Source organism: Camponotus vicinus, unplaced genomic scaffold (genome assembly GCF_025532165.1).
Source record: "Camponotus vicinus isolate PSW18456_S1 unplaced genomic scaffold, iyCamVici1.0 SCAF_14, whole genome shotgun sequence".
NCBI lineage: Eukaryota > Metazoa > Arthropoda > Insecta > Hymenoptera > Formicidae > Camponotus > Camponotus vicinus.
This window is the reverse complement of record NW_028141950.1, coordinates 3,283,164-3,305,548: the sequence shown is the minus strand read 5'-3', so window position 1 is coordinate 3,305,548 and position 22,385 is coordinate 3,283,164. Positions and strand designations below refer to the sequence as shown.

Sequence of the window (22,385 nt, the reverse complement as noted above, 5' to 3'; positions counted from 1 at the left end):
CATTTTAATTATATATCATGCATTATTTTATAACATAATATTTAAAAAAATATTAAACTCTTTTTATAAAAGTATTTAATATATCAAGATTATTAATATTAACATTTATTTTATATATGTTTTAGGTAACTCTGAGGGGTTGCGAGGTAGTGTACGACGGTTGTCCTAAATCGTATTCGGATGGTCTGTGGTGGTCACGGACTCTCTTCGGAATGACAGCCATCGAGAATTGTCCTGGCACTGCCGAGGGCAAGGCCTCAAGATCCTGTGACGACAAATTGGGCGGCTGGCAATTACCTGATCTCTTCAATTGCACCTCGGAGGCTTTTATTGAGCAACGACATCAGCTCGCAGCTCTGGAGACCAAGGATCTTACATTGAACACTTACGTGGCTGTGAAGATGGCGAAAGATGTTCATCGAGCAGTGAATATCACTAGGGAGATGTACGGAGCGGACCTTTTGGTAGCCGAATCTTTGTTGGTGACGTTGCTACGTTACGAAGAGAGCCTGGTGGGGTTGAATTTGACTCACAGCCAGGATAAAGATTATGTTTCTCACTTGATTGGCATAGCTGGAGCGATCCTGAGATCCAAGTACAAGGAGAAGTGGGAAAAGATAGGAGAACTCAACGGAGATAGTCCCGATAAGATTCTGAACGCTATGGCGAATTATTTGAAGACTCTGACGGCATCGCAACACGATACGTTTACCAGTCCCTTTGAAGTGGTCGATAGTAACGTTGGTGAGTGATTTATTTCTTCTTAATTGAATTATTAAAAAAGTTATCGAATTCTTGTAAACTATTTGTTATGTTTCGCATTTTTATTATTTCAGTATTTTCTTTAGAACATTAAATGTAGTTTATTTTTTTTAATTTAGAAAATAAATTTGAAATGTGCTGTGAAACATATCTTACATATAATCTAGTTTGTCATAATAATTAGGTTTAATTAAATAATATAAAAATAATAAGTTTTATACAATTTTCGTACAAAAAAATATATATATTATCTTTTATATTATTCGATAAACATAAATTTTTGTTATTTAAAAGATATTTATTTATCGTCAAATATATGCGTCGTATTTTAGTGCTCGGTCTAGACATCGTAACATCGGAGAGTCTTTTCGGCTACGAGACGGCCGAATACAAGGAAGATCCTGCCTTATCAACGGCAAGACCCTCGGAAGCCGACCGGAAGGTCATTCTTCCCGATACCTCTGCTTTTCTTAGTTCTCCGGCGCATTTTGGTCCGTCCATCAGCTTTCCAAAGTACAATAATTATATGGCCGATCCCAGCAGATTCGACCCGCATTCGAAAATCCAAGTGCCTCTCAACACGCTGGGCATTAAACCTCTCGTGCAGGGCGAACTGAATGTTAAGAATAGCCTAAGTAATCGAAAGGCCGTACTGAGTTATGTACAGTACAAGGAACTCGGCGCTCTCTTGCCACAAAGGTACGTGATATTGCTGTCATTAATTAGTTGTTACTTCAATTATTTTTGTGAGTTCGAAAAATAATTATAATCTTATATCAATTATATGATAATTATATTAATATAAATAGTTGTACATGTTACGTTGTACATCTTGTATAATTTTTGTATAATTTTATAAGTTTATAGAATTTCTCTTTAAAATTTTAAATTTCGAGCAGAATTAAGAAAATAGATTATTAATTTTTTTAATGATGATATTTAATATTACAGATTCGACGATTCGGTCGCAGTTAGATGGGGTGTAGAAGTAGCAGTTGGCTCGCCTGTAATGACCGTCTCGGTATTGGTTCCTTCAGACAACGGTTACGAATCCTTGACCGGGATCCCTTTGCAGTCGCCTGTTCAAGTTCGACTTTGGCTCAACGAGAACGATGATTTTAAAACTAGAACGAATCCACAGTGTGTTCATTGGAGCACGGCGAGAGGGTAAGAAAAATTAATTAAATTCTTATATATACACATCAAGAAGTTGACATTTTTATTAAATAATTTTAATAATTTTAAAGTTTTTAAATAATTTAACTAATTTAATATAATTTAATTTCACTTTATCTTGATAAAAAATTTCTGCAAAAGTTGACACAAAATAATTCGTTTTTATCGATAAATTTCAGAATCGGCGAATGGAGTCGAATGGGCTGCACAACGGAAATCGAGGACAATACTCTGTCATTCGGTACCATCGTGAATTGTTCCTGCTTGCAATTGTCCACCTTTGCTATACTAACGGACGTCCTCGATCTGGAATACGTTCCCGAACCATCCCTACTGGAAGATGTGACCAGCTACAGCGCGTTTATGCTCGCTCTGCCGCTATTATTGTCCGCTCTCCTGATCTTGGCATTAATTCGCGGTGGAGGCACCAACTCTAATAGTATTCACAAGAACCTGGTATTGTGCGTTTTCGTCGCGGAAATCCTATACCTGATCGCACTCAAAGCCAGGGGTCCTCTCATTTCTAATGAGTTTACGTGCAAACTGACAGCGATAGGACTGCATTACGCTTGGTTGAGCACTTTCGCCTGGACCCTCGTTGATTCTGTTCATCTCTATCGGATGTTGACAGAGATGAGGGATGTGAATCACGGACAGATGAGGTTTTATTATACCATGGGATACGGTCTACCGGCTGTCATCGTTGGACTCACCATCGGTGTCAGGGCTGATCAATATGGAAATTTCTATTTGTAAGTTTATCTTTTTCTTTCATTCCTTAAAAAATTATTTTTAGATGTCTATTTTTTAATAAAAAAAATTGCGTACATTATAGTTCCATAGTTTATTGTTGCATAAATATATATGTTAAAAGTTTTATTATTTTATTATAGAAATATTAAAAAATAATAGAGAATTAAATTAAAAATAAAATAATAGAAGAAAATTTTGTGATAATTTCTGTAGTAAAATATAGTATTTTTTCTAAATTGTCAACTATTCAAATAAAATTTAATTCTTTTAAATGTGATCTTGAATACATAAATTTTTGCTTGCTTTTCTAGTTGTTGGCTATCGATCTACGAGACCGTGATCTGGTCACTAATAGGACCTGTCTGCGCAGCTGTGTTAGTGAACTTCTGCATTCTCGTGATGTGCATTCGCGCAGCTTTTACTTTGAAGGAACACATCATGGGTTTCGGAAATTTGCGAACGCTTTTATGGCTCTCCGTGGCATCGTTACCCTTGTTAGGATCAACATGGACCTTGGCGGTTCTCAATGCATCCGAAAACTCGCCGACTCTATCGTATTTGCTGAGTGTTACCATTGTGATTCACGCAGCATTCAGCCTGATCGGTTATTGCTTCATCAATGGCAGAGTGAGAAGAAATTTGTATCAAAGTTTATTAAGATGTATAGGCAAAAAGACACCTTTGCTGGAAGGGAGCATGGGTAATGGAAGTAGCAGTCAAAATGTGAATGGTCACTCGGTATGTAGATTTAAAGCTTATTTTGTTTTATATCTTAAAGAAACTTGAAACAAAAATTTGAATTTATGCTTAATTTTATATTTCAAAAAAGATGAAAATTTAAAAAATCTCAAAAATATAAATTAAAAATATTCGAAAACAATTTTCTTAAAATTCTATTTAGATTAATTATTAAAATAATTTTAAAAGTTATGAAAATTTACAAATAGTTGTAAAGAAATTATATAGTTGTAATCAATTTGTATGATGATCATATTTCAGCGTTCGGCATTAGCTTACTCTTCGACCTATAGCGGAGCCGAATCCGCATGCAGGAGAGTTCACGTCGGCGTATCCACGAGCAGCACAACTTCAAGAAGTACAAATAAAACGGGTTCAAGCCCTTACCGTAGTGATACACACTTGAGACATACGTCAACATCCACGAGCAACTACAACAGCGATCGAGATCCATATTTATCATCCAGGAGTCATCGGTCAGCGTTACACTCTCGACAAGGTACAGTTTATGAGATTTATTAAATATTATAAAATATGCATTAAAATAAATTTATTAGAAAATTCTTGAAATTTTGAGATATTAATATTATTATTTATTTTTATTTATAATTAAAATATATATTAAAATAATATATATTATTTTAATAAATTATATACTATATAATATCATTTGTTTTTTTTCTAATTTTGATTTATTTTAAATTAACATTACAAAAAAAACTAATTTTAATATTTCCAATTAAATAAAAAAAATATTGCATCAAATATTTTCACATCAATATTGTCAGCAGAACCTACGGAGGTGAGAAGCCAGCGCAGAGAATCGGAATCAGATTCCGATGGCTCACAAGCCGAAGGAGGCGGAAGAAGCTTGGATCTCGCCAGTTCGCACAGTTCCGATGAAGACGACGTCACGTCGAGGTCTCACAGGAACATGGGAGTGTCTACACAGCAGCATGTTGCCCACAGCTATCTGCCTAACATTCACACCAATCCCGCCGAACACTTGAACATACTTTGCTCGAATGCCGAGTTGTTTCCCAACATCAAACCCATCTACGCCCCTCGATGGAGCTCCCAACTGCCGGAAGCATATTTATCATCAAATGGTGAGATTAATTAACAAATTCGCTTATATTAAAAATAAAAATAGAATGTCTAGATAACAATAATAATTAATAATTAATAATAATTCCAAAATAAGAAAATAAAAAATAAATATTATCAAATTTAATTTAATTTAATGCGATAATTTTCGTTTGTCAGTATTTTACTTTTTTTTATATCTATGTTTTATTATAATAATACTTATATAAATACATTATAAAACTGTATAATTGTTTACAAAAGAGGATTGATAAACATTAATGTTCTTTACAGTGATGGATGTGCGTGGCAGCCAATGGTCCGGTGGCACCATGTCGGATAACGAGATGGCTTCGAACAAGACCTCGAGTCCGAATCCACTGCCGTATCCAGAGATGAGCTCGCCTCAGAAGAGCCAGCCGGACGAAAATTATTCAGAAGGCGAAGAGAAGGTGCACCATCTGGGTGAGAAGTACCTGTTCCCGTACACCGCTGAGGAGGATCACACAGTGTCACCTACACCGTATATGCTGTCCATGTCGTCGCGCATCTTGGCGTCCAGCATGAGCCATCATTCGCAGAATTCGAATCACGAGAACTTAAGCGGTTCCGAGCAACGCTATGGCAGTTTGAAACGAGGTCAGAGTCTTCATGGCTCGCAGCATGATAATCTCAGCGGTTCTGAAAGATACGGTAGTCTAAAACGCGGCAAGATGGGTACCCCGACGGTGTTGGAAGACACACCCGAATACATCTTGCCGATGAGCGGGAGAATATTATCGAGCTCGTTGACCCATGATCTGCAACACAGCAACGAGCTAGCGGCACTTAGGCAGCAGCAGCAGCAGCAATATGAGCAGACCATCACAGAGACCGAGTGAGTATATCAGACTTGTTTTGAAGAAATTTACTTATCAATTGAATATCGGGACTTTTTTTTAGTAAAGGTAAAAGGTTTAGATCTTTTATGTACGATGGATTTGATGCATGAGTCGAATATAAAAGTATTTAGAATTATCATCTCATAGTTTTTTAGAGAACTATAATATCTTCCTCTAGAATATAATAGTGTAAAGAGTTATTTAAATATTTCGTACAATGTATCGGAAACTTGTTATTTTAACAAATTGAAGTATCTTAAAATGAAGTAAATAGGATTTAAAATAATCTAATGAGTATAATATATATAATTAATATTAATGAACATTAATAATTAAGTACGAAAAGTCATAGAAATAAAACAACACATGTTGTCACGTTTGAATAAAAATAGAAACCTTTATATAAACGATTATATCCGAGAGAGAAGTTTCTACTTTTCTTACCGAGATATAAAATAATTTACAAAAAGACAATACAAATACGTCACATCCAACGTATATAGAAAGGATCGGCGGCGATTTATAACATACTTAAGTTGTAGCGGGTTTTTTTAGCGCAATTTTTTTCATAACGCTCGTTTTTTTAATTAATTCATTCTGGTGTCTTTGGTTTTCCGTTTCCTCTTGCTGTTTGCACGCGAAAGGTGGCGTTGGAACATTCTAATATAACTGTATCTTTTCTGTGATCCGTGCTTGCCCTATCTACGGCTATCAAATCATCAGCGAAGAGGTAAGCATTTATGGCAAACGCCTGTAAATCGCAACGATTGTCTCTATCGCTAATCCTCTCCGTATCTCTCGCGATCGCGAGCCGGAATAATCGTGATTATCGTTGTGTTGCAGGAAGGATACTAATGCGGAAACGTCCGTTTGACAGGTCCGTACCACACAAACGAGAACAACGTACAAAGTAATTTAGCTTACGCCTAGCTTAAGTGTCCACAGCGCGCAATAAAGACTCGAACGATCGTCGATATATATATATTTTAAAAAAAAGCAGCCATGACTTATATAATTAGCCATATTAATTAGCGTATATTTGCGAGTGCCCATTCATATATCGCATACAGATGGGTTGGCCGCAGTAATCTACCGGAGAGATAAATGTCGCATGTTGGAGTATCTTTCAATGATCTGACAGCAAACGATGCGATGTCGTTCATATAATTATTTATTTAATGAATGTCATTAAAAATGAATATTATCGACAATTATCGTTTGCATCATTGGAAAATATCGATGTGACGTCTATTCATGGTTACGCAATTGAAGGATTCGGTGCACAAAATTATACAAGAGGTAAAAGTTGATAATTCTTAAATTTTTATTTTAGTTACAACCTCGTGTAACTAAAAGAAATTTAAAACTTTGTGTTTAAGAAAACACATCGCGAGTTACACTTGGTTATTACGGCTTACCTCGTGCGTGCAGCGAATGCGTTCAATTACTCCGATCGATCCGATATAAAAAATTTTTGCGCTTGTTGTTTACTTTGTATTAAGAAGCGACTTGGTGATTTACGAATCTTTGATTTTTCTTGGCGAACGATCTAATTGCTATTAATCGGCAATGACGTTCGGAGAAAGATACGGAGAACGAAAATGATCTCTAATCAATCATTATACTCGTTAGTATCATTCTATTTTTTCTTGAATTCGGTATTGTGCAATGTACACATTCCACTGCCTCTATCCTCTCTTTCATATACATGTGCGTATGTATAATTTTAGGTTCTACATTTGCGTCCATTTCCCTTTTTTTATATAGAAGTTTACAATTTCTCTCTCTTTATTTTACATGCCATGAAGAAGAAGAAGGAGAAAAAACATAGCGTAAGTCGAAGCATGTCAATTGTGCAGCGCAGTTTTTTTCATACTTTTGTATATATATACTCATATAAGACAAAGAGGAAAACGAACTGTGACAAAATACATAATTTATATACCCTTCAGCAAGATGGAATTTGTTTTCTTCCTCAGCATCCGGAAGCTAACAATATCATTCCACACAATCCGCAGCAGTTGTCGTTGATTTAAAAATTACCTTTATTTTTTCTCATCGAAAATATAAATAACTTACAAAATATATATAATATTCACAGTGTGTGGATCGATATACTCGGAAGAGCGGTGTTTAAAGTAAAGTTGACATATATGACGTACATGTCGCGGTTCGATCACCGATCATGTCCAGATGAGTCAAAAACTTTCTTGTCGAGAAGCTTCTTGCTGGACGTTCTCGGTGTTCAAGAGCGATTATTGCACGTATTTATTTTTCTCTAGTTATCTCTTTAACCACTTTCCTGACGGATTTTTTTCAAGAAATGTGACAAAAAGTTTTCACATTTTTTTATTACATTTTTTGATTATAGTTATAGGTGGTTATTAAATAAAATATATCGTTGGATAGAACGAGATAACCGCGTCAAAATTTGCAAGACTAGCCGGGACCAGTAAACTCGGCCGCGTCAGGGAAACGATTAAGGTACGAATATACGTTGGATACGTTTCGTTCGGGGGATGATTTGATTTGTCTGACGACCTGATTTAAGATTCGTTATTGGCTACGTACGGGATGATGTGCAGATATCAAGGATCTCTGAGAGAATCTTTTCACGTTTACCCGTTAAACACGACGACGACAACGATGATACTTTTATCTTAAGTTACTGTCTAAGAAAATCCACCCGACAATTCGAGGGACAAATCGGATACAAGATTCGCGCATAATGGCACATATACATCACTAAGGACTAAATAATCGCTAGGGACTAGCAATATATATCGTCGTTACACGGTGCTTTCCGTGTCGGATGCCACGGAAAGCGTCTGCATTTTCGGCACGGAATAATTCTCCGAATGACCGTGACTCTGCGTCCTGTTGGACACTCTCTCCAGAGTCGAGGGGGCCGAGGGAGTGTCCTGATGGGCCTTGGGAGGTATAGGTGGAGGACTTACCTGCAAAAAACAATATCAATTGTTACTGTCACCTTGATTTGTAAGTATAGACATCGATATTATTTTTGATTCAAATGCAATCGAATAAAGTTATAGAAGAAAAAGGAAATTAATTAAAAATTATAACTCGCGATTATCAATATATATTTCAAAGTTTAGGAAATTTGATGCAATAATATTTAATTCGAAAATTTAAACAAAAAACATATTTTAATTTTAACGGCCTGTTTATCCTCGAAATACACTTGTTATTTAATTCTATTTAAGTCCTATCTTCCCACCTCTTGACCGGGAAGAGAATGCGAGCTCTGGAATGTGCCACTGGCGAAGTTGCCGGTGGAGACGTTGAGCGCGCTTATTACAGACGGCGGAGAGATGTTCATGATGTCGTTGGATCGGGAACGCGGTTCAAAATCTTCGTAGCCGAGGTTATTCAGGTTTATCAAATGCGATTGAAAATCCAGCAAACTGGTAGTGGATATGCCGCTGTCGCGCAAATCGTTCGATTCGTTTTTCGGTTCCGTGATTTCGGAGTCATCGTCCGTGCTCCATTCCGTGTTTGTGCGTTTATACGCTAAACCGCGTTTCGGTGGCGCCGGCGGCACCGCAGCATTCGGGTTCGAGTCTCTCTTGTCTGGCGCTGAAACAGAAACCGCTGCGTTTCGCACAAGTCACGATATATTTTTTGGAAAATTTACTTTTTTGGACAATTTGTAGACATGTAAAAAAGTCCCGCTGTCTACGATTATATAACGCAATAATGCAAAGGGCTTTTTTAGATGTCTTGAAAGGATCAGAGAAATTTACTTACTGCAACCTCTAGGTGGTAGCGGCGGAGCGGGCTCGGGTCCAGGTTCGCTCCAAGAGCTTCTGAGACCGCCTTGGTCCGCGCCGTCGGTAGGAGTAGGCAAAGAATGTCTCAGTGGCAGTTTCGGACTCAATGGTTTACTGAGAGACCTTTGATGCGTAGGTCTGGGCGGTGTTGTACCATAGCCAACGGAACGCGGTCGAACCTCTCGCTGCGGAATAGGTGGTGGAACACCATCCACCTTAGTGTAAAAGCCCTCATCCTCTGGAAGTCCATCGCTGTCGGCATGCGATATCCTGGAGCCGGCAGTCTCCAAGGTAGCCGGGCGCTGTTTGTCGTTGATCGGCAGAGGTGGTAGTGGCGAACTAGAAGAATAAAGAACGATTGAAATCATTCTATAGCGCTGAAATAGGCTGCCAATGAGATTGATAAATAACTAATAATAGTAGTCAAATATTTTGCAATAATCAATTTTCGTATTAAATAAATATCTAAGAGAGATTGTCATCGATTTTTAAAATAAATCTAGAAGGCATTTTAGTATATAATATTTACTTGACGATGCTGTCTTGATGAATGGTCCTTTGCCTGGCTAACGGACCGAGGCCTTGTTTAAGTTGCGTGAACCTCTCGATTAATCTCTTGTGCAGTGGCTGGACGCCAGCCGGTGCGATCTGACCATGCAACACTAGACCGGATTCGAGCACGCTCATCTGATCCAAGATCAATCCCTTGAGTCTGTTTACGTGCGGCACCATATCGGGATTCTGCCGTGCAAACTCTGATGTGAGAAAGGCCTCCTGATACTTGGTGATACCACCCATCACATTGGCGTCAATGATACCCTGCAGCCGCATGCTGAATGGATTAATATTCCTGTGCGGCTCGGCAGTATATTGCGCCACCAGCCGCCTCAATTCCCTCTCCACACTTTGCATGGTTTCGCAGGCGTATTCTACTGGCGCCATTAGCTCCGATCGCTTCTCGATCACCTCGAACCATCTAAGAATCCCCGGTAGCTTCGCCTCCGTCGTCAGCGTCGTCCTCTCGATCCACAACGACTTGAACTCGTTCTCACGGTCCACCGGGCCACGATGCAACGGTCGATCGAATGTAAATTTACGTACGTCGTTTACCAAATAAAAAGCGACCACGCGTTCTGGAACTTCAGCGCCGCTACAAGCTAGGCTGCCTTCTTCGGGAATTGGTTTCACGTTGCAAATTTGGATATCTATGAAAAATAACAATTAGCAAATGAAAAAATATATTATACATATGATAGAAGATTATTGATTTTTAAATTATTGAAATGAAAAAATTGATTTTTAATTTAGAATTTATTAATAAATCTCATCTCGCTTACATTGACCCTCAGATGTCAGGATGCTCTCATCCGGTGGGGAGTTCTTCATCAATATCTGAGCGCAAGGAAACTCGGTTTGTAATCGCTGCGTGAACGCTCCTATACGTTCATATTCCAAACCACGATAGATGAATAATTTATTCTAGAACAAAAGATACAAATCATAATTTCGATCTTGAGAGTTCTTTTCACGCACAAAGAATAAAATAATATGCTAAAATATGTTAAAATAATATATAAAATTAAGCTACTAATAAAATACTTCTATAAGATTAATAAATTATTGTTCCATGTATTAAAGCCTTTGAAAATCGTCGCTTCGAATAATACATCAAACCTACTCTAACAAAGAGCGGAAAGCTGAGGCCATAAAATCCGACGCGGAAGTACTCCGGTTCTGGACGCAGCTGCGTCAGGATGTTATCTAGGAACTTGGCCTGCAGCTTCAACACATGACTGAGCTTGGCATAATCGTACAATCTGGTCTCGTAGAGGATTGCCAATTCCTTGCATAGAGGAATTCCCTTTTCCCAACACTTGCCACGATCGAGATAATGGATGATCTTATGATAGAGTAGCTCTTTTCGCTGCCACTCCGGCTGCTGAGGATGAGCATGATCCGGCGGCAAGACAGTGGAGCCCCAGCCTAGCTGATCGGCGTATAGCTTCATCGTGAAGCCGGCTTCCGTATAATTCTCAGCAGCCAAGTGCAGATCGTGTAACTTGTAGATGTAGCGCAGATACATCTCCTTGCGGTTGAACTCATTCTTATAGAAGTTCTGCAGGAAGAGTAAAAGTAGTCCCATGTTAACGCTCTGAGAATAACTCACTGAATCGTTTCTACGGTTACAAGCTGATCGACGGTTGAGCAAGCAAGAGGAATGATAAAATTTCCATCGCGAACTCGAGTTGCTAAATGTCATGCATGTATTCACCGAGATATATATTCGCTATTATGTGTGACACGTGTCGTCGTACATCGCATAGTTCGGTTAATCAATACGCTAAGTCGCGAGAAAAATAATATGTAGATGTAGCTATTTCGCGGCGCGCATTTCTTAATTGCTACTAATAATCACAGTATGTTATTATTATTATTATTAATGTACTTATTATTAATGATATACACGATATACTTATTATGCTTATATATATTTATTATTAATAATTTATGCTTTTTATTGGCTACGCCATATCTAGAATTTCGAAATCTTTAATACCCACCAACAAATTTACGGTGCACGACATACGCTTGTCACGATTCTCGTCACCCTGAATGACGCTTCTGTAGTCGAGAAGCCTTTCCAATAAACGCGTGATGGATGTTATGAAGGCAGTGCCGCTGTCCTTCCAAGCCGGATCCTCGGACTGTACCCTATCTAATAATCTATACACGAAAGTAAAATTATCGTTACACCAATCATAAGATGAAAAATATCTATAATAAAGTCACGTTTGTTTGTAAACGTTACACTTACACAGCGCTAAGATGTTCCCTAAAGCAGCATGAAATTGCAAATGCGACAAATTACATAACATTTTTCTGAAGGTTTTAAATATGTATATAAAATTTCTCTTTCACACACATACAAAACACTTGAAATTCTAGAAATCGATGTTAAAAAAATATCTACAGATTGAGTCAACATCAACTTACATAGTGTTAAACAATTGTCTGTACTCGTCGTCGCCCTTGTTCTCGCTGATAAGAATATCCAGTTTGTCGATCAACTCAGACTCCACCGATTTGAAGCTACCGCGAGTTCGCTGCTCGCACTCCATCATGTCGAAGAAGATATGCAAGGTTGCCTTACGAAGTTCACTCTCTGGTACCAAAGTAACTTCTAGGAAAGGCCCGACCATGCCCGGTATAAATTCGAGTTTACGTTCGCCCAGATGCGACCACATGGATAATATCTGGAAGCCCATGAGTACTCTCATATCGCCGTACTTCTCCACAATCTTCTCCCGCTTGACTTCAGAAAACTGTTCAAGCTGGAGAGATGGCTGAGTGAGATAAGCCACCGCCAAGTTAAAGTACGTGGACCAGAGTTGCGAGTCGAAGCTGCCATGAAGGAAGCGGAAAGCGAGCGGCTGCGCAAGCTCCTGCAGCGATCTTAGAATAACATTGTTGGCCTGCATCCGGATGACTAGCCAGTCCGGCGGAAATACCTCTTGGCGCACCAGGTCGCGTAGCACTAGGAACGCCCGGAGCAAAAAATCCTTGAGTGGTTTTCGATCGCTGGATCCATACGCCAGTTCTTCCCAGAGTCGCGCGTAATGATACTCGTCAAGTAGCTGGAGCAATCCGATCAGGCAGGCCACTAGACAACCGAGAACTGGTCCACTGGCGTTTATCACGATTAGTATTGTTTGTATAAGCACGTCAAGCACCGACAGGCAGAGCGTCTCGACGTCGTGGTGGATACAATTGTTAACCTTGTTCGTGTCTCTGCCGCGCTTATGCAGGAAGCTAAGTATTTCGCCCAAGATATCAGTGCAAGATCGCAATTCCTCCCTGCGAGCCAGATGGACGCGTAAATGTCGGCATATAGTAACAAGCAAGAGGTTTCGGCTCTCATCATCCTTGTGGAACAAGCTGGACGTCGTGAGATTCTTGATAGCGACCAACTTGGCCTGCGTGAGCTGAAGCGGCGGTTCACGTGGCACCGAGTCTAGCATTGTGCAAGTGAGTTTGGCCACCTCGAGAATCGGTAGCACCGCCACCAACTGCTCAAACACCGCCGCAATTGACAGCAATAGCGCGATTTGCGACAAGAGTACCATCTCATATGGAATACCTAGCATCTTATTGAGGGCCGCGAACACGCAATACAAATCGCGCTTAAAGCTATCCTCATATTGGCCAGCGGTAGCACGGGCGAATAGTAGTCGACTTTGGATAATGAATTTGAAAATATATTCGAGCGAGCGAAAGCATTTCATGATCGGCTCCTGCTTCTCCGCCGCGGTGACCCAATCGGCACAATGTTGTACACTGCTAAGAAGACCCTTGTACACCAAAGCTGCGGCGAAATGATCCGAGATGTAAGCGTCCATCACCGGCTTGAAGTGCTCGAACTTGGAGTCTTCTAATAGACTAAAGATGGACACAAGTACTTGGAACACGAGGCCGGAATGTGCCGTGGAATTGCCATCTTCAGTATGGAACATGGCGAACAGCGCGTCGAGAATGTCCTGCAAGAACTTGACAAGTTCCTCACCATCTAATCGAAGTACACGACCAAGAGCTTCGGATATTCGTTCAGGATGCGCCTTCCATTGCAACAGACTGAGTAAATCGACATTTTGCGTTAGTTTAGTGCTGCAGAGCAGAGTGTGCACAAACACAGTTTCCTTGGGCGATCTGGAGAAGGCTGGTGGACCTGAGAGAAATAACAAGAAAAATATAAGTATTCAGAAATATTTCTCTCTTTCATTTAGAAATATTTTATAAATAAAAGTAATTCAGTTTTCATTTATTTGATAATGTAATAAATAATAGATTAATAATATTCATACTTTTGACAGTTTTGACTATCAACATTCATTCAAATTTCGTATATTATTTACAAGAGTTAATTTTACATTTCAGGAATGGATTTACCTGAGGCGCTCGGTTCTCGTGAGCTACTCGGCAATGATAGATAAGCCAACGAATCCAACTTCGCGCGCTCCTCGCATTTGTAAATATACAACTCGTGCGGACCATCCTGAAGAGTAGCACCTCCGGGTTCCATTAACCGGACAAAAGCGAAGGCAAAGAGCTTCTTGTCATTCTTCTCGCGCGCTACAACAAGATAGATGAAGAGATGAGAAGATAAATGAAGAAGACGGCAAGAAAAAGGCAAGAGATTGGAAATATCGATCGATATCTAAGACTTACTGGAACAATGCCGAAATTCGAAACGCACGTGGCTCCCATAGAACTTGTCAATGGGTATCGCTAGTCTTACAGTTTCTGCCCACGACGGGCTGTTGTGATGGTATATGACTAAACTCTGATATTCAGAGCTACCATCCATGCCTGCGGCCCCAAATAAACACTCCTCCAAGGGTTGACCGTCCGCATCCAGGACCAGGATTGTCACCTAATTTTATTAACAACAAATAGAATTTTATCATGGTAAGATATTTCAAATTTTTTTTGTAAATGTTTTTTTTATATCAATCTATTAAGCTTTATAGCATCATATATTAATAATTAATAATTTTAATATAATATATAATATATTTGTGTGAATATATTATATATAAGTAAAGTATTATATAAATTTCTATTTTAAAGAGATACATTTTGCGGAAAAAATAATTTCTCGCAAATGATTTTACCTCGATATTTTTGCCGGTAGACTTTCCGCCGCGTTCAAATTCTCCTCGTTCCAATTTCAGATACAAATCATTACGCACATCGCCCGGCATAATAACGTCCGAGAAACCGAGCTTCTTCGTGAGGCAGATATTTTTAAATAGTAACGGGTTCTCGTCCCGAACTTGAGACAATTCTCCGTGCAGGATACGAAGAGACACGACTATTCCATAATTGGGCTGTCCAGGTAGGGGAGAACACTTGTTATTTCGTATGATTTGTTCGTGCAACTGGTGAAACTCTTTCTCTTCCCCTTGATATACCTGTAGATAAAAATAGAAATTATAAAGTTAAATTCATCTCCTCTCCACATTTAATTCTCTGCAATAATTCTTTTAAGAGTTTTTTAATAATTTAAGATGGAAAAGAAGTTTATTTAAGGATATATTATTATATAAAATTTTCGAAAAAGTTTAGGTTTCATATTTTAAAAAATAGAATAAAATTTATAATAAAATATATAAATATTCTATGCGAATATCAGGCTTTCTAATCTTCAATTCTGCTTACTTTGAAAGTCATCTCGAGTTCCTCCGCGTGATCCTGCGCAGCCTCCGCCAGGGAAAGCACCGCCACCCCGTGAGGTCGTCGATAGATTGCGGTTCCGGTCTTGTTCTTGCCGGAATCGGAATACAACATCCGGCCGCAGCGCATCACGTGAGCGATCATATAGAGATCGCGGCTCAGATCGGAGTTGCCCAGGTCCGTGAAGATGGTGCAGTTGCTATGCATCTTCTCCACGTAATTGGAGAAGCCCTCCTTGCTGATGCGCACCAGGAAGCGCTCGCTCAGGTACTGTTGCCGCTTGGCATCGAACAGGGAGAAGTAGATCTCGGTGTCCTCGCCGACCGAGTGGCCAAAGTCTCTCATGCAGAAGTACAAGTGATGGGTAAGGACCTTCTTGTGTTCCTTGCGGCGCAAAGTCCCTCGAGCTGACGCGCCCTGCGAGTTCTCGGCGCTTTGCACATGCTGCGTAATTCCTCTCAAGATTAGCAGTATTCGAATGACGTTATTTAATTAATTACTAGCGAATTAACTTAGCTCTTCGATCTTAAACTTGTCTTCGGCTTGCGAAGTTGAGATCTTGACCGGAGAAGGCAAGCCAAGAGAGAGAGAAAGAGAGAGAGAGAGAACTTTGGGGTGCAATTATTTAAATATCAGTGAGAATCAAGAGGATATTAATTATTTATTATTGCACCAATCCGTTTAGTTTCCACTTCTGAAATTGTCTGTTTAATTATTTTAATCGATATTTTAATTAATAGAAATATAAAAAAAATTTTTTATTCGATTATTTCGATAATTATTAGATCGTTATAATTCATCTCGACAAATTAACGGATTGTCATTCGACGAATTACAACATAGATCATAAAGGGATGATATTTCTGGATCATATTATATTTAAACGAAATTTGCAGAAGTAACTGTAACCGAAGTAACATCGTTCCACACGTGACGATGCTACCTGCGTGATCAGCATTCTGATGAATTCGCTTATATTTCCATGTCTCATCATTGTCGCGCATTCCGCGTATTTTGTCCCTCTATTTTTCCATTATGACTCACTATTTAATGTTTGAAAGATATCAGAAATTTTTCAGCTATCGAAAGATATCGAAAAGATTTCGCAAGATATCGGTTTTAAAAGAACATATTTGTCATTCGTGATTACCACATGATATAACTCCACGACGGACATGGTATCCGGTTCCACCATATGAGCACCTTGACGTGGCACCAGGTCCAAACCAAGCTTTCTGAAACGTGAGAAGAAAAAAGAACTATGACAGAAGGTAGAAAATGATGCTTCTCCTCGATAAAAGCTAGTGAAAAATATTTCACTATTAATTAATATGTAATAATCAAAAATATACGTGCATAAAATAAGTTTTTTTACCTTTATAATTATTTATATCACAATTATTAAAACGTATATAGATTTTAATCTCATTGCAAAAATTTTTGTGATAAATATAGAATCTTTTCCGAAGCACATTTTTACTTAAACTATGTTGGTTGCAAAATATAATTAATTCATGATCGGCGTAAATATAACGACGCGAGTCTCATTTGCAAGCATGTAAAAATAAATTACGATAGAGGGACATTTTTATACACTTTGTGTCGTTAACCGACGATCTATATATTTAACGTCGCCTAAAAATAAAATTATCCAACCTCAGCCTTACAACAAAGTGCCTTACATAATAGTTATCGATAAAAAAATCCACGCGTGTTATTTTTATATTAAAGGCAGATATGCACTTAGATATGCAAAGTATATTTTTACTTGTATAAATAACTATAAGTTATTTAAAAGATATCAGTAATCATATAATTTTCTAACATTTTTTTTCATTATTGCAGATGCATCAAGAAAAATGTTTTTCCGTCCGCTTGAAAAGCTTCCCATCGATTCATACCTAATTGTTTCCTCGAGAGAGAAAAAAGAAAGAGGGAGACGAGAACATTATTAAAGTCATTGTGACATGATGGAAAATGAATATCGGATGTCGGGGAAACGGGATTGAGGATTATCGCACTGATTGAAGCGTACGTTGCATCACACTTTGGGAGATTTGCTTTCGAGGTGGTGCCTCGTAGAAGCGGCTACTTAACTTCTCATGACCTCCGCGCGCAGAGTCGAGCCGGCAGGTCGCATGCCATAGGGCCCTACGTGTTCTCGAACGCATTGAGGGCCCTACAACAGGCCCGTCTCTCGACGGTGGGCTGTGGTCCGCGTTGGAGAACTCCGTCGCCTCGCAGGAATGCAGGTATGCGCCACTCGAGTCGTATGTATGTATGTGTACACGCATGTGTATGGAATCGCAATATGAGATCGTAAGGTTTTTATGCCTATCGAAAAGGAGATAACAACTCGTGCGAATTCCAAAAAAATTAGTGCGGAATTATAATATTAATATATGACGTTCGAGATGAGATATAAGATAGGATTAATTAATTTGAAAAATACAGTTAAAATTAATATTATACGAATAAATTACGATGTACTTGCATACAAAAATATTTTATATTTTTATAAATTTAAACGATATTCACGAAGAGAGACAATAATTATTTATCTGATGTTTATGCGAAGCCGAATCAATTATTATTAATCGCTAAAACCGGACATGGTGTGGGAGGACTCAAGTATAGAGCGGTAAGAAGGTCCTTTCATATAAATCTGATCTAACAATCCTTTAAACTTCTTGGAAAGCGTTTATCCAGCCGCAGTAACGTAACTATTAATCCTGGACATATAAGGCTAATAAGAAGATTATTCCGCACTAATTCCATTTGCAATCGATAATTAATTTGGATACTCGTTCTCTGATTATTTGATAGATTGTATTCATGTGTAACTTGAATAACAATATCATTTATGTACTATTTAACTTTTTCATTCGTAGAAAAACTTTATAAATTTAGAGTAAAATTTAATTGTTAATTTTATAACTTTAATTATAAAATTAAAATTATTGAATTTCTTTTTGTAATATTTGTAAAAAAAATAATGCAATATTGTATTTAGAATAGATTTGACATTCCCTAAATCAGAGAGTATAAATAATGTTGGGTTTAATTTAATTAAAATTAATAATCTGTGAGATCGATAATCGAAAATCTAGTTTGAATATAAATGAAAATACGGTATAAAATTCTCTTAAGCTTTTTCTCTCCTATTCTATAAATCACTCTACAATTTAAAAAAAATGCTTCCTCTCTAAACGTCCGCGAATTTCCGATCTCACAGGCTAGGAGCCGTAAAAAGGATTAATTAACAATGAAATTCGTTTTTAGAGAGCGAAAGAGAGAGAGAGAGAGAAAGAGAACATCGGACTGCCTTTCACGAGAGCTCGATGTTAGAGCAAGATTAAATTAAGTGGTAGGTTCGAGAGAGGAGAGCGCGGCTTCGCTCGTTTTATCTTTTTTTTTTTATGGTCCAGACTCTTTCGAACCTGAGAATTTCCCGCCCTCCGTGCGGCTACGTCACTGATCTCTCGATGATTCGGCGTATACCGCGATCCCGAAGAGCCGGTCCGCTAGGAACGTATCCGACACTCTCGCTACCACGTATGCAAATCAGCTCTTCCAGAATAACGATTCGGACTAATGAATCATTCTTGGAGCTCATTTTCATTCGAGGGAAAATTTTCATCATTCATTTAATAAGCGTGTGAAATCTAAAACTTTGCAATATACGTAAAAAGTTGCTTGCATAACACATGCAAAAAGAATGATGCAATTTTATTTATTTATTAAAATAATTTATTATTTGATGAATGGAATATAGCTTATCGTGGATAATTGAAAATAATGTTTAATTAAATATTTCCAATTTTTTAAAGAGATGCAGAATTCGAGTTTCGATGGACACAACACTAAGACGGAAATCCAGGCGCCTTAAGGAGGACCGAGGGGCGCCGCGCGCGATCTTGACGATCCTGCGGGCCTCCGAAAGGCGCCCCTCCAGGCTCCTCATGATGGAATGCAGGTGAGCAGGCAGACTTCGATGCGTGGAGACAGGTTCAGGCAATGTCCGCCGCCGCGTCGTTGGGACCTATGCCCCATTCCAAAGATATCGGATATATTCCAGCGGGCATCGGGGACGACCGGGTCGGCGACGACGAGCGACGACTCTCCCCGTCTCCCCTCGAGATCTTCTCTCCTTGTCCGTCTCACCCCGGGGATGAGGAATTCGACCATTAGCCGCGGAACACCTCGGGGCCCGCGCGACACGTGGACTTTGGAAGACGAGGACAACGAGAACGGTGGCTCACCCGATGAAGCTTCGGAAGTTCGACGACTTCCTCGCCCACGCGAAGAAGCGAGGATCGTCTGTCTTTCGCGAGCGAGAGGGCATCGAACTATCATCTCTTGAGATTATCGATGTTAGCGGCTGGCTTAGCTCGTCAATGAGATCTCGCGGATTAAATCGTGCCTACGTCATTTCTACAATTCTTCGGGGGATAATACAGATAAATTATTCCCGATGCGAGATCTATTTTACTAGCGACAATTATTTGCATCTGCATATCAATTTATCTATTTTATTGTCGTATTTCCTAACTTAAACAAATCTAAATTAATGGGAAATTTTTGCGGCTGAACGGTATTTAAAGTTTTGATACGTTAATCTATTAATTAATAATTAATCTATTATCTTAATCTATTAATTATTAATTAATCTATTATCTATTATCTATTAATTAATCATTAATCTATATATTTAATAATTAATAATTAAATTTAATTCAGAAGATTTGAAGGTATTATTGAAGGATCGATTATTATCGCAATTTCATGGGAATTTTGACAGCTGCTTTAATCGATATCTCGCGGAGAATTCTCCCATTCATAAAGGGGATTCAACGCTGTCTCGGCTTTTCCTCTTCATTAGATAGGAGATGTCAGTTTCAGGAGCTCGTCCTCTCTCGCATCGCTCAGGGAGGTTTCAGTTACCGTTCGGTAGCTCTAAACGCTATAATTACGTCGGTGCTCCTGGGAAGTCAGTCCCGCGGACTCCCGTTCCGACTCTCGAACGAGCAAAACCACTCTCTTTGTCTCTCTCTCTTTCTCTCTCCGTCTCTCCTCCTTTTCCTCTTGATAGAGTATATAGTCGGCGTATATATAGTCGGTAATATTTGCACTCTTGGCGTGACTCAACGTCGAAATATCGACGTACGTGTCTTGCCACGGCATTAGCTTCGCCTTCAGCGTGGAATGTACAACTATGCATTAGCATAAAGGACATCGTGCGCCTCGAGCCGATCTTCCTTCGAAGTCGTAGTCGTTGCCAAGAACGCAAAGAGCGAATAATCATACCAACGTTCGCACGCTGATGCCATTTCAAATATTCGATTTCTTTTCACAAGCTCTCGAACAAACAGCTGATAATTAATAATTGGAAAATTAATAATTCGCAATGATATATCTGGATACATTAATTCCGAATAATTATAATTATATTCTGTGTGTAATATATTTGTTAGGAATTAATTATTAATGTAACTTTAACTTAATTACGTTTTTTTCGACATGTTATTATTACAAGCTCTCGAACAAACAGCTGATAATTAATAATTGGAAAATTAATAATTCGCAATGATATATCTGGATACATTAATTCCGAATAATTATAATTATATTTTGCGTGTAATATATCTGTTAGGAATTAATTATTAATGTAACTTTAACTTAATTACGTTTTTTTCGACATGTTATTATTACAAGCTCTCGAACAAACAGCTGATAATTAATAATTGGGAAATTAATAATTCGCAATAATACATTAATTCCGAATAATTATAATTATATTCTGCGTGTAATATACTTGTTAGGAATTAATTATTAATGTAACTTCAACTTAATTACGTTTCTTTCGACATGTTATTATAGTTTAAGTTCCAAATTCCGATTCTGTCAACGCGAATGCGTCACTCATGTGCCCTTTAGATCCGGACAGGTGGTTCACACGCGATCGCGGTCACCATCTTGGCGTTCGCCAAGTTATTTTGCACGGTGCGACCGTGTAAAACGGCTTTGATGGGAGTGTTTCCTGATCCCGGAACGAGTAACGAGACTCGTACGTACAGTAAAGGGTTCGTGGGAAGACGAACGTCGAGGCTGACTTCGCTCGAGGGTACATACATGCTCGCGCAACCGGCACACACAAACGCGTACGAGTATACTTGCGCATTCAAATACATACACACACATGTGTACACGTATATATTCTCATACATATATGGCGTTGCATTCGGAGAGTTGCAGTCTCGTGTACGGACACGCGTTGCGCTAACAGACGGCGGCGGAGTAATAGATGTCAGGGCCAAATCTTTAATTCCCCCCCTAGTGTCAATTAGACAGAATGACGAGCGATTAAGCGCGATTAACCGCGAGTCTCGCAGCTTTTTTCGTCAAATCCGCGGCTGGATCTTCCTTTCGTATAACGGATTCTTTCGCAATGTTTCTTGTAGACTCTGCGCAAGTGAAGCGATTTTCAAGTAGAATCGTTATTTCGCTCGTTGCTATATTTATTATCGATGAGTTTGATAAAATGTTCATCAGAAATTTTATTTGAATTAAGAATTATAAGACTCGTAATATTATCGTCACACAAATGATTAAATATTCCGTAGCAGAAATATTGCTGTAGGCTTGAAGCTTTATGCTTTGTGCTCAAAGGGTTAAAGCGTTCATTAAGGACGACGCTACGCGATTCGTCTGAGAAACCAGGATTAAACAACATCGTCGTCTTCTACAATCAAATGCAGACTGGAAAGAACGGGGAAGGGTTCATCTCCCTCTTGTGCCGCGATTTCCGCTCCAAAGCGTACACTTATTAACGCTGAGGAGATCGCCGCCATTCATTAATTTCCTTCGCCCGACTTGGTAGCCGTGGAGAGCCCTTTTCTCCCTTCCCCGTAGCTCGCGGGTCCGCTGGGTCCACACCGTACAGCACTGGGCCCCGACGCAATACTGT

The 22,385-nt window shown here is 38.9% G+C and overlaps 2 protein-coding genes and 1 long non-coding RNA gene across 13 annotated transcripts in view; 2 read left to right on the top strand and 1 right to left on the bottom strand.

Moving 5' to 3' along the window:
* The window catches only part of Stan (protocadherin-like wing polarity protein stan), a 28,920-nt gene extending 21,573 nt beyond the window's left edge, over window positions 1-7,347 (top strand). For 4 of the 7 annotated variants that reach the window (XM_083088103.1, XM_083088101.1, XM_083088104.1 and 1 more), the window contains exons 9-17: window positions 126-744; window positions 1,095-1,461; window positions 1,714-1,929; window positions 2,118-2,690; window positions 3,003-3,429; window positions 3,691-3,928; window positions 4,218-4,538; window positions 4,810-5,392; window positions 6,240-7,347. In XM_083088103.1, coding sequence (XP_082944229.1) covers window positions 126-744; window positions 1,095-1,461; window positions 1,714-1,929; window positions 2,118-2,690; window positions 3,003-3,429; window positions 3,691-3,928; window positions 4,218-4,538; window positions 4,810-5,392; window positions 6,240-6,270 — 3,375 coding nt within the window. In that variant the 3' untranslated portion in view covers window positions 6,271-7,347. Of the gene's footprint in view, window positions 1-125; window positions 745-1,094; window positions 1,462-1,713; window positions 1,930-2,117; window positions 2,691-3,002; window positions 3,430-3,690; window positions 3,929-4,217; window positions 4,539-4,809; window positions 5,393-6,040 lie in introns of all 7 variants that reach the window. The other 3 variants (XR_014436573.1, XM_083088105.1, XM_083088106.1) reach the window with 3 other exon arrangements.
* Spg (dedicator of cytokinesis spg) overlaps window positions 6,552-22,385 on the bottom strand; it is a 50,448-nt gene continuing 34,614 nt past the window's right edge. For 2 of the 5 annotated variants that reach the window (XM_083088107.1, XM_083088111.1), the window contains 14 exons: window positions 16,569-16,653; window positions 15,404-15,862; window positions 14,857-15,156; window positions 14,411-14,615; window positions 14,132-14,314; window positions 12,182-13,910; window positions 12,003-12,020; window positions 11,749-11,911; window positions 10,866-11,303; window positions 10,525-10,666; window positions 9,717-10,392; window positions 9,165-9,526; window positions 8,635-9,008; window positions 6,552-8,353 (listed from right to left, as the gene is read on the bottom strand). In XM_083088107.1, coding sequence (XP_082944233.1) covers window positions 8,186-8,353; window positions 8,635-9,008; window positions 9,165-9,526; window positions 9,717-10,392; window positions 10,525-10,666; window positions 10,866-11,303; window positions 11,749-11,911; window positions 12,003-12,020; window positions 12,182-13,910; window positions 14,132-14,314; window positions 14,411-14,615; window positions 14,857-15,156; window positions 15,404-15,862; window positions 16,569-16,653 — 5,302 coding nt within the window. In that variant the 3' untranslated portion in view covers window positions 6,552-8,185. The remainder of the gene's footprint in view (window positions 8,354-8,634; window positions 9,009-9,164; window positions 9,527-9,716; window positions 10,393-10,524; window positions 10,667-10,865; window positions 11,304-11,748; window positions 11,912-12,002; window positions 12,021-12,181; window positions 13,911-14,131; window positions 14,315-14,410; window positions 14,616-14,856; window positions 15,157-15,403; window positions 15,863-16,568; window positions 16,654-22,385) is intronic. The other 3 variants (XM_083088109.1, XM_083088110.1, XM_083088112.1) reach the window with 3 other exon arrangements.
* On the top strand, window positions 16,450-20,015 carry LOC145964979 (uncharacterized). Its single transcript, XR_014436578.1, has 4 exons — window positions 16,450-16,689; window positions 17,264-17,670; window positions 19,249-19,394; window positions 19,497-20,015. It is a non-coding gene; the product is annotated as an uncharacterized LOC145964979 (long non-coding RNA).